Source organism: Protobothrops mucrosquamatus, unplaced genomic scaffold, assembly GCF_001527695.2.
Source record: "Protobothrops mucrosquamatus isolate PMUCROS unplaced genomic scaffold, P.Mucros_1.0 scaffold18, whole genome shotgun sequence".
NCBI lineage: Eukaryota > Metazoa > Chordata > Lepidosauria > Squamata > Viperidae > Protobothrops > Protobothrops mucrosquamatus.
Genome location: NW_015386403.1, coordinates 366,425 through 387,457, shown reverse-complemented (window position 1 = coordinate 387,457; position 21,033 = coordinate 366,425). Strand labels below are relative to the sequence as shown.

The 21,033-nt window shown below is 33.7% G+C and overlaps 1 protein-coding gene across 1 annotated transcript in view; it reads left to right on the top strand.

Annotated features, from left to right (window-relative positions):
* Nucleotides 1-17,679, top strand: part of KCNH8 (potassium voltage-gated channel subfamily H member 8) — a 189,003-nt gene extending 171,324 nt beyond the window's left edge. Inside the window, exons 12-16 of the mRNA XM_015810734.1 lie at nucleotides 213-251; nucleotides 4,003-4,358; nucleotides 9,033-9,139; nucleotides 13,587-13,663; nucleotides 16,981-17,679. Of these exons, the coding sequence (XP_015666220.1) occupies nucleotides 213-251; nucleotides 4,003-4,358; nucleotides 9,033-9,139; nucleotides 13,587-13,663; nucleotides 16,981-17,679 (1,278 nt within the window). The remainder of the gene's footprint in view (nucleotides 1-212; nucleotides 252-4,002; nucleotides 4,359-9,032; nucleotides 9,140-13,586; nucleotides 13,664-16,980) is intronic.
* Nucleotides 17,680-21,033: the final 3,354 nt, after the last annotated feature.

Below are 21,033 nucleotides of genomic sequence, written 5' to 3'. Positions count from 1 at the left end.
AAGGAGCTTTGGTATAAATTGCAAGTCCATTACTTTTTTAGTTTTTCACTTTCTATAAAAATATTTTGTTAATGTCAGAAAGAAACTTGAAAGGCTATCTCATATCTGATATGAGACTTCCCTTTTACATCATGCTCTAAAATTCATTCTGGAAACCACTCATGTGTGCAAATTCTGGTATTCGCTATTTCCTCTATCTGTTGTTCTTTCAGGTAATCACCAGATTATCAAACAAGTCTATCATCTGTCAGGTATGGATGTCCACTTTTAATATGAGAATACCTATATAATTAATCCCAAGCAAAAAAAATGGATATCATTTTTGGGATCTGCCAGGAACTGAATTTTTAAAAAGGCCCTTATCTTTAACTGATGTAATTAAGCTGGCATGGATAAGCTTGTGAATCTGCATGTCCCATTGCTACCCCTCCCATTTGAAATTTAAACCTTGCATGTTTGCCTGTTAATATATGTGGACATATTTTGATATACAAAACCTTTTTAATTGAAAGTCTGTCTCATTTCACAATACTATGTGGTTATTTGCCTGTTGATTCTAATGTTTATCCTTTGCATTTTCTATGGCTGTCAAATCTGAAGTATTAGGTTTTCCAGGCTTCCTAAGCAAGGTATTCTTAATGTCATATTAAATCAAAATATCAAGTTCAGCATCTTGATTGCATCAAGAAAAAAAAGAACCAATTAAAATTTACAACACATGACAAACATGCTATTATAAACATAGCTGAAAATATGCCAAATGGCTTCTTACTCACAGGACTGATTGCATTAAAGTAGCCTAAACTGAAGATAATTTTAAAATGATCTGACTAATACTTAAAAAAATAAATTAAAATAAGTAAATATTTCCTTCCATGCAGGAGTTTTTGTACAATTTCCCAGTTGAGTCCTAGGAAACATTTTATGATTTTCTGTATGTAGGCTGTATTTCAAACTGTATTTCTATAGATTCAATCAAAAAGAGAAGTGTTATCTAATCTGGAGTGCTGATTTCCATCCATAGACAAATCCCCATATTTTAGTACATATAACAAACACAAATAGTATCTTGACCTTAAATCCTAAATATAGCATTAGGATTAAATAATGAGGGTAATCAGATCTGGGCTGCAAAATTCCAGACAACCACCCCAGATGGCAGCAAATGACTAGAATTTCCTATCTTTTCTACTGTCTTTTAATAGTTGCTTGTCTTACTGCAGCTCAGATTCTGAAGCTTTAGTATATTATAACCACCCAGTGATTAAAAAAAGAAAGACATTCAGTGCATAGAAGTATCAAAAGCTGCATTTCATTGGATCAAATTACCAGTCGTCCTAACCCAAAATTACCATGCACCAATTGGCACAATTTTCCATGATTTTAGATAGGACTTTTTTCCAGCCTTCCAGCCTGGAGATATCAGTTGTTTAAACTGGAGCTTCCATTTTACCCAGTACAAGTTTTATTGTGCTGTGCACGCTTCTAAAATGATTCAGAAGTTGGACCTCCACAAGCTAAAGCCTCTCTGCTGGTCATTAAACCAGCCTGACTTTTTAAAGTTTCCATGCAACTCGGAGGGAGGGGGAGGAGAGAGATAATAATGTTTTAAGAAACCCAGTTTTCAAAGTTAATATAGCTATTAAAAAATCAGGACCATGTTTTCAGTCTAATACAGAAAGCCGAAAAGAGTTTTCTATTTTAATTAGTAGCAGAAAGATGCCCCGTTCACACCTGCATGAAATCCAAAGCATTTAATCTACCGGGATCCACAGTGGGTCACAGTCAGCAACACAGAGTATTGTATTGTATTCCTATAGATGCCATCTACCTAATCTGAATCATTTTCAAAGCATGCACACTCTCTATGTTCTGTTCAGCACATGCTTTCTTTCTTCTTCCTGATTACTATTACACTCATTCTTAGATTTAATCTTGATACCAAGATTTACGTTAGGGTGCTAATGTATTTGTACATGTTAACAATTTAAGATGAATTTTGCTGGCTAAAATTAGACATGAGTTTCACAGTGTTTATTTTTTTTCTAGCTAAATAACTGTTTTGGTCTAAGTAACATGATCCCTATCCATTTATCCATTGACATGATGCTATGAAAGTTAGAATTGTAATTGAACGATGGTGTGTATGCAGAGATAGACATATACTGTATAGATATAGATTAAAAATAATGCACTTCCCTAGCCAGTTTTGGATTAGATTTTTAACTTTTAGCACAAATACACTATTAAAAAGTTTATTTATTTATTTATCCTGCTTTATTATTTTTATAAATACTCAAGGGTGCAGTTAAAGTCTTCCTACTATTTTCCCCACAATAGCAACCCTGTTTAAGTGAGTTGGGTTGAGACAGAGTGATTGGCCCCAAATCACCCAGTTGTTTTCAGATTAAGGTAGCACTATGACTCAGTTTCCCAGTTTCTAGCCCTTGTGTTTTAACCACTGGACTAAACTGGCTCTCTTAATGTCTCTTTTAGACATTAAGAAGCCTGGAGTAGAAAGCCAATTCTTTCTTTAAGGGTAATTGTCATGTTCTTTGAACCTAATGTATTTTGTAAATTACTTGTTAGCATAGAGAAAGAGAGAAATCTTTATTTTCATAAAAACATCCTCATACAAATATGCTATGTAAGGATTGAGCAGGCGATCACAAAGTGTTGTTATAGGATTTTGTTTAACTGTTACTTATTTAATGAGTAGATAATACAATGTGAATTGTATAAGAAATGGGTACAGAAAATGACACAGAGTTCATTGAAAAAACTAGGGTTATATGTAATTTTAAACCAAATTTCATAGGTAACATTATTCTCCTTAGCATACAAATGTTACCACTTTGATTCCTGCATTTCACAATGTCTCTGTTCTTCATGAATACCCAAATATTGTAAAGAGACTTTCTGCTATTCAGCACCTCTATATTATTTTAGTAAGCTACCAATCTTTTTTGCAGGGAATCTCAATATAGCCTGAAATACAACCAATTGTACTTTTTCTCAAAGAGAATAGCACTCACCTGCTGTTAGCCTCATGGAAGGTTCTGTTTAATGCTCCCTTTGTTCAGGATATGAAGACCTGGAACATGGAATAGGATTTAAAGAGATGTCCCAATTATACAGCAGCTCCTCCCAGTGCACTCGTCTATATTAATTCTTTATTTATTTAACAATTATATAATGGCTACCTCACGCTACTTCAAGTGAAATGCAAGACTAATTAAAATGTTGATTAGATATTGTTATTTTTCTTGTTGATCTATTTTTATGGCTTGGAGTTGTTTTAGGACACCTGCTTTTTTTCTTTATACAAAACATTTCTTTGAGCAGATATAGAAAATTGGTCTGGTTGCATGTGCCAAGATTTGTTATCACTGACCATCTGAAGAGACCGATTCTCCAGACTGATCCTACTGCCAATATTCCCCTGGTCTGCAATTTATTTTCTTCAATCTTGCTACTGCCACTTGTCTACCCTAAATCCTCAAAAAAAAGTGTGTAGTGATAGAAGGGGCATCTTGCCTTCTTCTTCCTCTTCTCTCTATTTGCCTATATTATGAATTGAGCTGAAAGAAAAAGAATAATAACATAGGAATAAATAAATAAACATTTGCAACAGAAGTCAATTTGCCCACAGATTTAAACTGGAGACAATGCTGCTGTAAATATAGGATTCAAAACTTTAAACATTATTATTGAGGACATACATCTATCAGGTAATATCACTTGATTTAGTATGAGCTAAAATTATAAAACATTTCCAATTAAATGCATTGACTGCATTCTTTTCAAACAAAAATAAGTTTTACATGTACTTCATCCTTTTTTTAAAAAAATCAAGAAACTAAATAAATTCATAGAAATGAATCATGGCTGGGGGATTGGTTAGATTCAAGTGGTTATAGCTCAACAACTGATGTATTTGCATAACAACTAGCTTCCTTTCTTTTGAAAAAAAAGTTTAATATAAATGATTCATTATTTTAGTCAGACTCCAAAGGAAATGGCAGCATAAATAAAAGACTTTCATCCATTGTGGAGGATGATGAAGAAGAGGAAGTCATGGCAGAAGAGGAGGCAGCAACTCTTTCTCCAGTTCACACAAGAAGCACAGCCTCCCAACCGAAAAAATCGGGAAGCAATAAAAGTTACCTGGGAATAAACTTGAAACAGTTCACCTCAGGAACTGTTCCCTTCCACTCACCCATCCGAGTTTGCAGTGCAACCTCATCTAGAACCAAGCATGAAACTGAACTCCATTACTATTCCAAACGGAAAGAAAAGAATCTGAAGCTGCATCTTTCATCACTAAACAGCACCATCCCTCCTGATCTCAGCCCTCGGTAAGCATCAGGGAAGCCTTGTTGAAATAGACAACTTCATGTGCCATTATTTTTGCATTTCACTAAGTTGTTTTTCTATTCCTTGGTGTTATTTCCAATTACACTGCTATTCCCACAAGTCTTGTTGGTATTTCATTTTGGCTGCAAGGCTGTAGTGGGGAATATCTTTATGTTCATTAAATGGGGCTGGAACAAGATTGAGCCTAAAATTTATTATCTGACTGCACCCACAAAATTTGCTAATTGCATATTTTATTAATAATAAGAATAACTGAAGTTCATTGCTCACTTTTGTTGGGTATTAGAATGCCATGAATCTTAGACAACATATGTCTTCAGCCATCACTTATTGAACCTTGCTTTTAAATACTGTGGTTTTTTTACATGTGTGTGTGTGTGTGTAAAGAGAGAGAGAGAGAAACAGGAAGAGATGCCTACAAAGAATGGAGATCTTGATAGCTAATTTTAAAATCTAAAAACTAAAATCTCTATATAAATCAATATAATATTTATCTCATGTTATTTTCAATATTCCTTTAAAAAAAACCTATTTTCATCTGAAATGCAGCATCCCACAGATTTTTCTGAATGATTTTCATACAGAAAAAAAATTCTCATGATGTATAAAAATGATATGACAGGTTTTAAATAAATTGCTATAATCAGGCACAAATAGGATTGGTGGACGAGACTGGCTTTGTCATCCATAATACCCTGTAGCCCAGTTGCTCCTTGTGAGAGAGAAACAAACCAATAAGGCACTGTTAACTGTAGTTTCCCTTTCTATCTGAATCAGAAAACTAAGTTAAGTATTTTGAAATAAGTTGGAATATAAAGCAGTTGACTTCCACAGATTTGTTTATGAGATATACACTGTACTTTACATCTCAGACCAAACAAATGTATATTATTAACTCTGCTTCTTTATTAATTTTCCCATTCATAACAGAGCAAAGCAACTGCATATGGTTGCCTCAAACTAATTAATATCACAGCTTACAGTAAGCCAATTCTTGTTCATTTCCATGCAGCCCCATATGATTTCATTTGATGATGCAGTTATGAGTCTTACTGAGCATACTTTGGGAACACAATCCAAACTTTAACTCGTGATATAACCACATGTAACATTTGCACTGCTCTCTGATTGGCTTCACGCTTAAAGGATGACGCGTTATTGTTATTATCACTAGCAGCACAACTAATTAATTTCTGGCACAGCAAGAGCATAAGCATAAGCAGAAATCACTGCAAGCATCATGCTGTATTTAAAACATCAGTGCTTGGAAATAAGTGGTTTCCCATTAGCAGTAACTCTTGCTTCATATCACCTCTTCGCTCTCCTATATTCTGGGGTTAAATTGTACAGAGGACTGTGCATGGTACCTTTTGCCCAGTCTTTTAAAGTGAGTCAAGGATGGCCTTGTAGCCCTTCTCACACCAGTTGGTCATTTTTAAAAGCTACCAAACTAAAAGCAGCAAAGTTAAAAAGTGTCTGGTTCGTTATATTTTTGGTCTATGGTCAGATGATTTGGAACATCTGTCAGGTCACAGGGGTGTAAAAACTCTGACTTTAAGCACAATTGCAGGATGCTGCATAGTTTTTGTTTAAAGCTATATCTTTCTTCAATTATCAGAGCTGATAAAATATATTTCCATTTTCCTGGGCTTTCACTGAGACATTAAATGAAATTTAGAGAGATGTTCATCTATGAAAAGTTCACTGAAATTATAAGAACTATGGATGCATATGATGAGGTGCTCCCTTTTTCATTTTAAATTGACTTATACAGCATTAAAAATAACTATAGTTAGAGAAATCTCCATGCTATGTTGCTGAATTTAGCTTTGGACAGATAGGAATTAAAGCAATCTTCTTTAATAGATATTCTGTGACCTGTGTAAAATAGTTCAAGAAGTTATTGTTCCATCATGCTATTATTCTATTTTCATTATGCTAAATATATCTATAACTCCTATGTAGTTGAAACCATAAATAAATATTTATCAACCGATACACAGTTGCAAAGTTTGCATAAATATTCAACAGAATTTGCTTCAATAAATGATAAATTCCCCAATTTTCTATTTTCGTATGATCACAACGCTAATGTAGTTACATGCTGCATTAAAAAGGCAACTATTTGGGGGAAAGAAATGTTCCCTTATTCTCAATACCTTTAAATAGGTAATTTTGGTTTGGATAAGGTTTAATAGCAAAGGGTATCTTTTCAAATGAGTTAGGGAAAATATAATAAACACCTTTTTTTAAAAAAAATCCTCATTCAAAACACAATTTCAGTGGTCGAGAAAGATGAGAAAATCTTTCTTGCTGTATCTCTCAATAAGAGGAAGGAAGGAAGGAAGGAAGGAAGGAAGGAAGGAAGGAAGGAAGGAAGGAAGGAAGGAAGGAAGGAAGGAAGGAAGGAAGGAATGACAAGGGCAAGTGTGCTAAATTGCAGTGATTCAGAATACAGTAATAGGAAGGTAGCAGTGCTAAAATTCAAATGAGTAGATATATACATAAATATATATGCACTATGTTGAGATGGAATTGCCTCTGCCATGCTACATTTTCACACATAGGTAGTCCTCACTTAACAATCAATCATTTAGTGACTGATTGAACTTACACCAGACCTTCCCAGAATCCAGTTCCAAAATTCCAATGGCTGCCCATCCCCATTGGCAGTCATGTGATCACATTTTGGGCCACTTGACAACCATCATGCATTTATGGCATTTGCAGGATACTGCAAATCATATGACTGGGATTTTTGGCATTTTGCTGGTTTCTGGTACTTACGTCCAGTTTCTCATGGCTACTGTCACAAGAAAGATTGTAATATCAGGCAGTCACGTGGTGATCCATTAACAACTGCTACAATTTGTAATTTGAGGCTCAATTATGGTAGTCAAGGATTACCTGTACAAGTATCGTATACTCAATTTCAATATTTGCAAGCTAGAGATAGTTCAAAAATTTAGTTGATCCTTCATAGTTTGCAAACTTCCATTGCAGCTTGAAAATATTTTGAGAAATTAGAATTCAGTGAATTAATACACCAATCAATAAATGCCTGTCATATGGTGAAGTTTAATATTCATTTGTTTGTTATTTTGCATTTATCATATTAGATGACAAATACCTATTGTTTTCCTGAAGAAAATATACTGGTGCAGCCTCAGGCATTCTTGTAGCATTTGTAGTGATCGATTTTCCAGCTGACGTTCTCATAGCATTAATACAGCTGCTTCTGTGCTTAGGGCAATTTTCTAAGGAAAAACTTTAGCCCCATATTTTATCTCTGTTCATGTACCAAAGTCTGAACAATCCTAAAATAGGAATGGAAACACTGAAGCCACTGAAACATACACAGAATCATCTTCAGTCCACTATTGCTTCCCTGAAAACCTCATGCTTTTCAAAGTTTACAATAACTTTGAACATTCCATATACAGTTCTAATCCTGGTCCACCCAGGATATCAGGCAAACAGTGAATATCCACATCAGCTTGAATAAGCTCTTCTATTCACTGACAAATAAACCAACCAACCAACCAACCACGAGAAGAGCAAAAACCAAGCATGTACAGAAGTCAAGACCAGAGTGCTGTCCATTCTTTTAGTGAGAGAGGAAAAGCCTATTGGTTTGGTTTGGTTTTTTGAAGATCCAAGCAGGTTTTTTTCTAGGATCAACAAGAAAAACAACTCTGGATCCATATTTCTGAAACCTTTAAGAAATTTATGCTGCGGTGGAGATGGGGGGGATTTCTCTGATCTCTAATAGCTTCTGATTAAACTGGAATTTTAGTTTAAAATAGAGATCCAGGTAAAAATGAATCAACGAGTAGCAGGGAATGGTTAGCTAAGATGGTTCCCTGATATTTGGAATTGTGCTTTGATATCTGTTTTATAATCTCTGCATCATCCTCTCATGAACTGCTTTGAATCTTGTCTTTCTGGATAATTATCTTTTGACTACTCTTCTCAGATACTGTGATTTTTAGCTGCACTATCAGTTTATTTCTTCAATTCCACTTGTTTTTTTGCATAAATCCATCTAATTAATTTTTTAAATTTTCTCTTAATGTTAATAAGAAAATAATTCCTTTATATTTTTATATATTTATGGATTTTTGCATTAACTTTTCTATGATATACATTTTTATTGTTGGCATACTGTGGCTCAAATTTTGATTTAATGGTGTCATGTATTGGTTAAAAATGACAAATTCTATAGGTCACATTCAAAGGCAAAATGTATATTTCTTCCATCCCTAGAGTCCATTTTTAAATGTTTTTAAATGGAATTTTAATAACAACAATAATAGAGAAACCAAATAAGAATAAGCCTCAAGATTAGCATTATTGATAAAACAACTTTCTAACCTCAAATGATTCCAATAATATTTTAAGTAACATTGTGGTCAGATGACCATAACCCATCAATGAGAATTGCTTAAAAAAACATACAAATTGAAGCATCACTAATCTTCAGTCTTACTTTATTTGTTGTAAGAATTTAGGTGCAAATAATGAGATTCATATTGTAAATATTATATTGCTCCAACAAGTATACATCGTTTATACTATATTATAGCATGACGGATCAATGAGATTTCTGTAAAAATAGTCCAAGCTTATGTTTTGTTTTGGGGGGCGGAAAACAGGATTGTTGATGGAACAGAGGATGATGGCAACAGTGAGGAAAACCAGGCATTTGAGTTTGGCTCTGAACAACTGAGGCAAGAATCCAGATCATCTCCTACCTTCAGGGGTTAGTGCTATATTTAACCACCTTACAAATTATTCACAATGCATTTTTTGAGAGGAATGCCTTTTTTGTATTGCATATTGTGAGAAAAATTCCTTACCTGTAAATAGACTGGCATATCAAGTCCTACCAGAATGAAAAGTGCTGAGTTCTTCTTGTTTCTTGGATGACTTTTCCTGTTGCTTAATAAATAAATGAGCAGATTTTGATTCCAAAAATTCAAGCTATGTCCTGAAAGACTTTAGAAGCTGCGTAAAAGTGCTCATTACAACAAAGTGAATTAGGACAGTAATATGTTTTTCTAAAGTTGACTATTTTGAGTAATTGACATAATTGACTAATAGTGTCCAGGACTAATAAGGTCACAAATAGAGACGGATTTAAATGTTTTAGCTTTAAATATATTCAAAATATATTAAATGCATTAATGAATGAATAATATCTGAACAATAAAAATGAATACTTACCAGATTAAAACATTATCTAATAATATTTACTATTAAATAACTAATGTATATATATTATAAAACATTATTTAATAAAATTAAAATAATAATTTAAAAAAATGGTTTTCTGCAACAAAGAAAGGTATTCATTTGATGAATTTTGAAAATGAATTATTTTACATATTTGAAATCTTTTCAGATAATTTTACATATTTGAAAATAGACAGGACACTAAAGTTTGCCCTTATCAATAATATTTTTATGTCCTAAGTTTTGTTTATTTGTTTGTTTCAAGAAAAATCATGTTCCTTTTCTGATGAGCAGCCCTGCAATGAGTTTACTGGAAAAAAAGAGCAGAAGCTCTCTAGACAAGATTTCAGTCAACCAGATATTTAATAATTCTGGAAGTGCTTCAAGAATTTATAAAACAATTGTGTAAAAGATAGCAAACAGATCAGGAATAACTGTTTATCTTGTTTATGGTGATTTTATGCATCATGAAGCAAGCCATAATGTGACTTGGTTTTGGTTGAGCCTAATATGTGAATCAACAAATTATAAGTTATTATTATGTGCACACCATGCCTTAAGTTATGCTTACCCTAATTAGTATTATGTATGAACATAGCTCATATATCATGTAGAAATGCAATACATCAAACCCTCTTTCTGTACTGATTTACTTTCTTTTAAAAGTGCTCAGTCTTTACAAAAGCAAGCTACTGGATCAGTTCTGGATAGAGATAAGAGTTGATCTACCTCAGTGATAATCTGATTTTTGTCTTCTTTAAAGTCTTAGACATAGCACTTGCATAATTTATATGCAAGGGTAAAAAACAATCTGCTATATTTATTAATTTGCTTTCAAACAGATTTATTTTGTTCTATGATAAAATAAAGAGGGTAATATTGATTTCATTATTTTCACTTAATTAATTAATTAATTTTATGATTATTATTCCTTTGGATTTCATATGATTGCCCTTAAACCCAATCCATATGACTTTATTCATTCATATGATTGCCCTTAAAGCCAAACTTCTAATTTTATTATCTTTATTAGAATAAATTTAACATTAATAAAGTTTTATTTTACAAGAAACCACCATGGCTTTGTCAGGAATATGTCATGTCATACCAATTTTCCCCTGTCTATGGGAACACCATGGACATACTATACAAGGTCTACCAAAAAAAAATCTCATAGGGCAATCACAATATGTTTTAATAATTTTTTTCAGAAAAAAATGTAAATATATTTAGAAATATTCAATGGTTATGCATCAAATAGAAGGGTTTGCAAGAAAATGACAACATAGTCTATGGACCTTGATTTTTAATACATTTTATATGTTGATTCTAGCAAAAGTTTGATATATGTTAATTGATAAGATGGCAATCTATAGATTGGACCTTACCATTATTTGCTGGATGAATTGTTGATTAAGCAATGGTATTCAACGAAATGTCTCTGAAACCTTTTTCTATCTAAAAGTTTCATTTAGGAAGAAGTTATTTTAGATCACATATGCACAGCCTTAGATTATCAGGGCGGCTACACTTTCTGAAATCTTCCCTTTGGGAGAGCTGTGATTTTTAATACTAATAGAAGAAACATATTAGATATGTAAGAAAATATCATGGCTACCATTGTTTATTTATTAATCAATCACATTTAGGTACCAGCCATCTCATCCTCAGACTGATCCTTAACATTTAATCAATTATTTATTCTGCTTCTGTTGACTGCCTTATTTTGAAACAGAGACCACGCTCCTGAACTGAGAAACCCCCCCACACACACACACACATATACCTAAAAATTAATACACAGCAACAAAGAAAACTATGAGTCTGGCCAAATACAGCGTTGTCAGAATCCTAGTAGATTACTTTCACCAACAATAGAAAAGACGGTCTGTCAGTTCTGAGGCTTTGTTAATTTTAGATTTAAAGAACCTCTAATGTTTTTCCAAGATGGAAACTTAGGCATGACTGGAATACCTCAGGAACTATGGAAGAATCTCAATGTAAACTATTCTCAGGCTTCATAACATATGAGAGAGAAATGAGGGCTTCTTTTGAATTAAGAAAATAAGAGTGCCTTGTACTATTTCAACATACTCAGTATGGTTGCTAAATTAATTGATGAATTACAGTGCATTATAAACTAATTAAATGACACACACACACACACACACACAGGATGTTATGGGACTATAAGACTCAAGTCTCATGGACAGCCACCTGTCCAGCCTAGACGAGTTCAAATCACCAGGACCAGATGGATTACACCCCAAGGTTTTCAAGGAACTGGCAGATGTGGTCTCAGAACCACTGAACTATATTTTTCAAAGATCCTAGAGCACTGGGGAACTACCAGAGGACTGGAAAAGAGCTGATGTAGTTCCCATCTTCAAAAAAGGAAAAAAAAGAATCCAGAAAATTACAGACCTATCAGCCTGACCTCAATACCTGGGAAGATTCTGGAAAAGATAATCAAATGATGAATCAGTGAACACCTAGAGGCAAACAAAGTCATTACTAAAAGCCAACATGGGTTTGTCAAAAACAGATCATGCCAGACAAATCTTATTGCATTCTTTGACCAAGTGACAAAATTAGTGGATCAGAGGAATGCTGTGGATATAATTTACTTGGACTTCAGTAAGGCATTTGATAAAGTAGATCACAACCTACTACTTGATAAGGTAGAAAAATGTGGGTTAGACAGCATCACCACCAGATGGATTCATAGCTGGCTGACTGGCCATACTCAGCGTGTGGTCCTCAATGGAACCGCATCTACATGGAGGGAAGTGTGTAGTGGGGTGCCCCAGGGCTCTGTTCTAGGCCCAGTGCTCTTCAACATCTTCATCAATGATTTGGGCGAGGGGATAGATGGGGAACTCATAAATTTGCAGATGACACCAAGCTGGCAGGAATAGCCAACACTCCAGAAGACAGGCTTAAGATACAGGAGGACCTGGACAGACTTGAACACTGGGCGCTATCTAACAAAATGAAATTCAATGGTGAAAAAAGTAAGGTTCTACATTTAGGCAAGAAAAACCAAATATACAGGTATAGTATAGGGGGTACCTTGCTCAATAGTAGTAACTGTGAGAGGGATCTCGGAGTCCTAGTGGACAATCACTTAAATATGAGCCAGCAGTGTGCTGCAGCTGCCAAAAAAGCCAACACAGTGCTGGGCTGCATTAAAAGAGGGATAGAATCAAGATCACGTGAAGTATTAATACCACTTTACAATTCCTTAGTAAGGCCACACTTTGAATACTGCATCCAGTTTTGGTCACCACAATGTAAAAAAGATGCTGAGACTCTAGAAAGAGTACAGAGAAGAGCAACAAAGATGATTAGGGGACTGGAGTCTAAAACATAAGGAACGGTTGCTGGAATTGGGTATGTCTAGTTTAACGAAGAGAAGGACGAGGGGGGACATGATAGCAGTGTTCCAATATCTCAGGGGCTGCCACAAAGAAGAGGGAGTCAAGCTATTCTCCAAGGCGCCTGAAGGCAGGATGAGAAGCAACGGATGGAAACTGATCAAGGAGAGAAGCAACTTAGAACTAAGGAAAAACTTCCTGACAGTTAGAACAATTAACCAGTGGAACAACCTGCCTCCAGAAGTGGTGAATGCTCCAACACTGGAAGTTTTTAAGAAGAGACTGGACAGCCATTTGTTTGAAATGCTATAGGGTTCCTGCCTGAGCAGGGGGTTGGACTCGATGACCTCCAAGGTCCCTTACAACTTTATTATTATTATTATTGAAAGTTCAACTCCCAGCTCAAAAAAGATTTCATATTTTTGAATCTAAGTGATCACCATGATCTCTCCTATCTTTATCAAATTACAAGTTGTTGGGAATGCATTTAGTTTTGAGTGCTAATTTTTATATAGTTGGTACAAAGTTGTCTCTCTGATTATGAGAAAACCAGGAAACAATATTAAGCTTATACATTATGTATTGTTGTGATTACAGACGATGAACTTTGTGCTGCTGTGTTAGTTATCAAAGCAGAAGAAACAAAACAACAGATCAACAAGGTTAATAATGAGGTAAGGTGTATTTTTGTATTTCATTGAAATTATTCTGTACATTCTGATAACATTGTAAAGATTAGCCATACTCTAAGATTTCATAAATAGCAGCTTTTTTGGGAGGGGGGGAAATGAAATATATCTGCATTAATTTCTTACCGTAGTAGGAATGAGCATGTATTCAACAGCCAAAAAGGTTTTATTTTTTTCATATGATAGGATTAAGGCTGCAGTTTTACAATATAATACCTAGAAGTTTATCACATTAAACTCTTTTTGGCTTATTTTCAGATACATCCATACAGATTTCACTGTAAGATGTATCAAAACCTCAGGAACATAAATGCTAATCAATACAGTCATAATGAAAATATTAGGATTTTGTGAATAAATAGAATTGCACAAGGAAGATTTTTCTTAACATGCCCTTTTTCCTTAAAAAAAACATTTTAAAATTATCTGTATTTCTTTTTAAAATATTAGTTTTTAATCCAGTAAAGATTTGTTTAAAAATTACAATGATCTAGAGTAAACAGTTTAGATATATTATAAGTTTCTTCAGAATATATTCTCTTAGCCTGGAACTGGATCTATTTTCTATGATTCACTGGAAAAATCTCCAAAATGTTCCTAGCCTCAAAAAGATGAATTATAATTAATCTTTTGGGAACTGGTGAGCATTCTGGAGATTTTAAAAACTTCTTAACTTGAGAGTCACATAACTGATCATTGAAGCTTTCTTCCCTATATCCAGTTATTATTCATTGTGTACATGATAAGGAAAAAAGCTGCTAATAGCAATCAATAACCAATAAGCTAAGGTCATTGAAAAAGGCAGGGAACAACAACATCCACATAGGCCCAGGTTTTAAAAAGATATTTAAAATAGCAGTACCATGAATATAAAATATATTTTATAGCATTTTATTTGTATTTTTATGTGTATAGGTTTTGTATAGTTTTATCCTTTTAATATTATAAACTGCCCAGACTTACCTTGTGATAAGATGGATGGTCAATAAATTACATACATACATACCTACCTACCTACCTACCTACATACATACATACATACATACATACATATGCAATGCAAAAGAATTGTAGCATCTCATTGCTACTGATTAAAGCAAAAGGTATTTTTTTCAAGCTTCCTCATAACCCTGAAGAATGACTACTTTATGTGTTCACCTCTTTAAATTGACTGTTAAACTAGCCGCATCTTTCTTTCATTTTCATGGAACTCAGAAATAGGAAGGGCAACATTAATTATTCCTGCTGTTCTGAAGCACAGTTTTCAAATCCGGAATGGGGCAACTCTGCAGACAATTCGTTGCAGGTCAACTCGCCGCAGGAAAATCCCACACAGAAATAACTCAAGAGAGAGACAAGTGAATTGCAGTGGGCCTTAGCGTAAAGCAAGACAAGGCCTGCTGCAATTCGTTTGTCCCTCTTTTGATTTATCCTGTGCTGAATTGTTCCGCAGTAAGTTGTCCTACGGCAAGTTGGCTGCAGTGAATCAGCCAGGGTTAGTCAGCCAGGGCAAGTTGGCCACAGCAAATTGTTCTAAACCTTTCCAAATCATCTTAAAGTCTACACAAAGCTTATTGCAGCATGATCCCTTGTCCATATACAAAATCAAAGACACTTCTTCAGATTCTTTGAAGTTATAATATAGAAAAATGAAGTTATAATATAAAAATATAGATTTAAAAGTTACAGAGTTACAAAAATATTAGGATACAATATCTCACAAAACCTTTCAACTCATTCAATATCCTGGGATAATAGAATGGATAATAAATTGTTTGTAAAAGAAAATATAGAAATATTATTACACATTTTCAATTGAAAGGTTGCATGTAGTTTGAATCAGTCTGAACTGCCATTTCAACAACTTCAAAGATTCATAACAAGGTTTCTTTAGTTCAGTTTTCCATCCCCCAATAGAAACCCAACAGTCCAGAAAAAGGAACATAAAACATAACAATATTTCACATACTGGTAAGACAACAGCCCCCCCAAACTAGAGAACTGTAAGTCAGATCAAGGTGAAATAAAATATAATTTTACTGAACCAAATATAATTGGTGTTATTTTATAATAAAACAGTTCCTCAACCATAGTCTGGCAAATTTGCCTTTCCATCATATTCCTTTATGTCATATTAAATACCATTATAAACAAAAAGTCAAATGTACAAATTATATTTCTGAGTTTTGTTCAATCCTCAATTACTTCATGAGGATCCTCAATTACTTCATGAGGATAACCATGTTGTTTCCTGGACAGTAGTACAGAAGTGGCTTGCCAATGTCTTCTCTAGAATATAATATATCCCAAACTATTTTACAATCAAGACATTCATAAAGGGAAAGGGGTGCCAGAAAACGTCAACATAATGGTTGCAACTGCACAATTGAAACCTTACCCCTTTTTACAGGTTTTGACACATGTAAAAAGAGATGAGGATTCAATCACAACCACCATCTTGATTTAAAATAGTGAGGGAGATCCTTGTCTACACCCTTGACATACTAACCATGCTAACCCTACTTAGTTTCAGCCAGACAAGAATGGTCAGTTGCTGCTATCTGCTGATATAGTCTTTCCAGATACATAAAAATAAAATTTTTCACATGCACATGGAAACCTTTTGTACCACAATATATACTTTCATTATCAACATAATAAACAATAAACAAATCCTACATAGCAATCTTTCAGTCACGTTCACTAAAAAAAACCCAGAAAATCTTGCTTTGTTTCTAATTTGTCAAGTATAACATTGACTAACATCATATTCAGACAAGAAAAAATAAAATGGGTCTTTTTAGTTATGCTCCTCATTAACAAAGGGTATTGTCAATGTGTCCATTGTCAATCTGAAGGAGTCAACTCCTCTATTTGTAAAAAAAATCCTCTACAAGGATAGTAGCTGTGCTCAGTCCAGACTAACCCAATGGGAGAAATGCTATATGCATAAAAGAGGCTTAATTTATAAGGCCAGGAACATAATTAGACTTCATAATCAAGAGATTCAAGGGACCAGGATTAGCCTTGACCATTCTTTTTGATCTTATCACACATTTGATACTAAAGCTGCCAGGTTCCTGAATAGAGATTAACTTGAAAACTGGCACCACAGAAGTAGTTGATCTTGAAATAGCATTTTGGATCCTATATATTTTTTTGTATTAGGAATGTCTTTATGACTGAGTTTCCCTTCTTTTCTTATGATATCTCTGTGTGTGTGTGTGCGTGTGTGTGTGTGTGTGTGTGTATCAATGAATGATTGATTGATTGATTGATTAAATAAATTTATGACATTCTAGGTCACTGCTTTGACCCAAGAGGTTTCTCAATTAAGAAAAGACATGAAGAGTGTTACACATCTCCTGGAAAACCTATTGATGACCCAACAATCACCAGAGTTCTGTGCAATTCATGGCCCAGCAACAAGCCCCACCATGGAAAACTTAGAAAGAAGAATGACACGGACTACACACCAACCTTGTATGCATAAGCAGGTACCAAAACCAAAGGTTACTTGCACCAAAGCACAGCTCTGCCATTCCAACACCATTGTAGGAATTTGGAACATGGACCCAACCTCTGTTAGTAGCAGCCCACAAAGAAATGAATCCCATGTACAAAATTCTACAGATGGTGAATTTTATTGTACTTCAGGCTTTGAATATTCACCTTCCCATTGCCATGTTATCCAAAAAGATAATTTGCAGTTTGTAGGCTGCACTTCTCCCCATTCAGACACTACTTTGACTCCTCTCCAATCTATTTCAGCAACCCTGTCATCATCTATCTGCTCTTCATCTGAGACATCCTTACACCTTGTGTTGCCCAGTAGATCTGAGGAAGGCAGCTTTAGTCAGGGAGTTAGTTCATTAAGCCTTGAAAATCTGCCAGGATCTTGGGACTTGGAAGGAACAACAGGAACAACACTTGGACAGACTTCAGAAGATGTTAAGACCAGCACAGAGGACATTAGAGACAGCAAAGCTATAAATGCATAATGGGACTGCTTGAGTAATATTTCAAGTAAGTCCCATGTTTGTAGGATCATCCAGTACTGCATGACAATTTGCCTTTTGTTAGATGATCATGGAAACCCAAAACATGAAACTTCACATGGTTAGAAGACTAGAAGAAAAGCAGAGGCTGAAATGAATGATTTTTAAATTTCAAAAGCACACTGAAATTTTTTTTATGTGCAATTACTCCAGAGATTTTTGTCATTCTTCACTGCTCCTTGGAACCAAAGAATTTGGACAGCTAGGACTAGGGAGCTTTGAAACAGGAAGACACTGCTGTGTGAAGTGAAGGGTTGTTGTTTTTTGTTTTATCCATTTTATTTTTCTTTCTTTAGTGCTTGATTGTTGCTTCTAGATAATACCTATTTCCCTTCAGGTGATTGAGACTCTTGCTGGTATTTATGTCAGAGCTGTAAAGGCTGAAAGACAGTTATCACTGCATGTCATCTCCTTGACAATCAACCAAATAGATCTGATAGGGAGTGGTTAATTATTGCACGTTCTTTGTTATATAAATGAGACCTCTTTATCAGAAAAAAATTATATATGTATATACTATTTTTCTATACTTGATAAAAAGTATGTATTTAAAATATTTATAAGAAGATTAAAGATATGAGGGGGTTACCTTGCTTGCAGTCTTCAAAACTAATGCATTCCCATGTACATGCTATTATGAATTAGATCAATCTGTTCTTAACTTCAAAACTTATCTTTTCTCTGCTGCATGAAATTATAATGAATTTATCCATACCAATAGAATACAAATAAAGAAGAGTGATGCTGTTTTATTCACAAAAGAATAAAAGCAGAATGATATATATAATATTTAGACAGTCTTTGAACTTTAATATTTTACTCAAGTATGATGTTTTTATTTATGCCATTCTGTGACATCATTTTCATTTTTAAGAAATATAGATCTAGTAACTATATCAGAATAAACCCCTTGCATATGTTCTTCAATCAAGATAATAATCTGAAAGCTGGATTAAACTATAAAAAGGAAATATTTCTCCAATACATTTTTCAGAAATAAATATGATTGTTTCACCAGCATAAAAATGAATAATTAATAAATTGTAGGATACTTTTCAACTAACTAACATATTTGTACACAAAATAACTGGATAGCAAACCAAAACAGGTATGTATTTGATTTTATAATATTTCAGATAAGTTGGTGCTTTGATGAATATTTTGAATGTATAGCATCTATATCATTATTCCATGCTAAGTAGTAAATAATTCTTTTCAGAATATCCAGAATAATATTAATAATTATAAAAATAAAATTGATGTCCTATTTTTATGAGTAATCAAGCCATTGTTATGAAATGTTAAGAATGGCAAAGGAAGAAATTTTAGCTTTGTGTCAAAGTTAAAAGCTAAAATATACTAATTTAAAAGAAGACTAAATATACTATTTTGTGAATGACATGCATCATTCAAATATAACTGGTGCATTAAAAGAATGAAATAACTATTTTATTTCAAATGTTATGACTATAATGGAATTCTGTGGTAATTAGGCCATCAAATATTTCTGTATAGAGAAGAATTTCCTGTATTGGTTACTAAGTATATTTTATTTTTATTGCCACCATCTTTCTTTATTGGCCAACTATTTGAAAGTCATGTTTTGTCACCTCAAACAATAATTTCCATTTTGCCATAGCTTAAATCTCTATCCTAAAAATTGTGATTGCTAGAATTGCTAGTTAATTGCTAGTTGTGATTTTAAATTATGTCCCCGAGAAAATTAAAAACACTTATTATTCAGATACCTGTGATATATTTTTTTCTTTCAGTTAGTCTGTTTGCAATTTTTATGGATATGTGAATGTAAACAGAATTATAACTTCTAATTTAGAAACAAAATTAAGCCATAACTTCAAAATACAATATCTGCATTCAAATAAATGTTATCTTTGCAGGCTAGATAAACAAAATAACAGTTCTGAATGAGGAACTTGCTCTCATACACCTAGATAAAATTTATCATTAGGAAAACTACTAGTACTAGGTTGCCCTAGTTTGAAAAAAAAACTACGGACACAATGAGTGGGAATTATGCAAGGAAGACTTGGCAAAATAATACCGCTCAAAAACCTGGACCTGTGCACCTCCACAAAGCTAACTGCCCAAATAAAGTGTTTATCTCATTTGCCCCAGCCGGTCTCCTGCACCCACAAGATATATCAGCAAGCATAGAAACAAAGATTCTCTATTCCTTTGTCAAGGAATAGTTAAGATAAGGAGCTTGGATCCAGAAAAAGAAACTGCAGTACCCATTTATCACTGTCTATGATAAAATACACTGGGATACAAACATCAGGGGGGTTTTTTAGATCAAAGCTCTCTACATTGCCAGTCAAATCCCTTTTGTTTTCTCTTTATTTTTCTTTTCATTATCTTGTTATAAATCATTGTATGGTTTCCATACACTGATGTTTGTATATTTAAAAATTATTAATGTTCTATTATTTAAATGACTTTTTTTCTCTAACAATTTCTAAATATTTTATAAATGTTGATTATCATTTACTCAGATTATTGCTGAGTAAAAAAAAAATGGCTCTTTGCTTCTCTTTGAATTTTCTCCCCAGAAATTTTTTTAGTTAGTTAGTTTTGTTTTGTTTTTGTAGGAGTCACTCCAAGGCTGAAAGACCCAGTTTTATATTGCCAAATCATTCATTTCCAAATTCTTTTTGTTCTTAACTCTGAAATTCTTCTATAACCCGCAGTCTTTTGCATTTAATTTTTATTCTCCCACCAGTATATTTGATTTTCAAACATTAAAAAACTTATTCTTGCTAACAATTGTCTATAGATCGAAGAGACACAATCTTCAACTCACTGACAGCCACAGGAGAGTTCAAAATCTTCTGTACGGCAGGTGTAGGGCTGTGATCCAAATTCTACTCTTTTCATACTTGCACAATATGATATGTATATACAAAAGGGTGGGGTTGATCATACTATCAGGTCCATCATCTTGCAGATTTTGTCCCTTCCAGCACCCTCCCACAGGGACACTGCACTTGTACTATTGAGCAGAAAAATTCTCTGCATTATTTTTATATCGCTTTTTATTCATTTTTATGGAATAGAATTTATCTTTAATTTTCTTTCAAAGGGGAAAAGCATTCCTAAGAAATCTTCAGAAATGAAGAGCTATTTTATGTATTAAAATACAAGGGGGCCAAATTCTTTCTTGTACTATAGAAGAATCTCTAGTCCTTGTAAACTATGAAAATGCATTTCATGGGACATCTTCAAGAGTGATACAATCATAGTATTGAAAGGGAAATCTTACTTGATAAATGGTTAAAG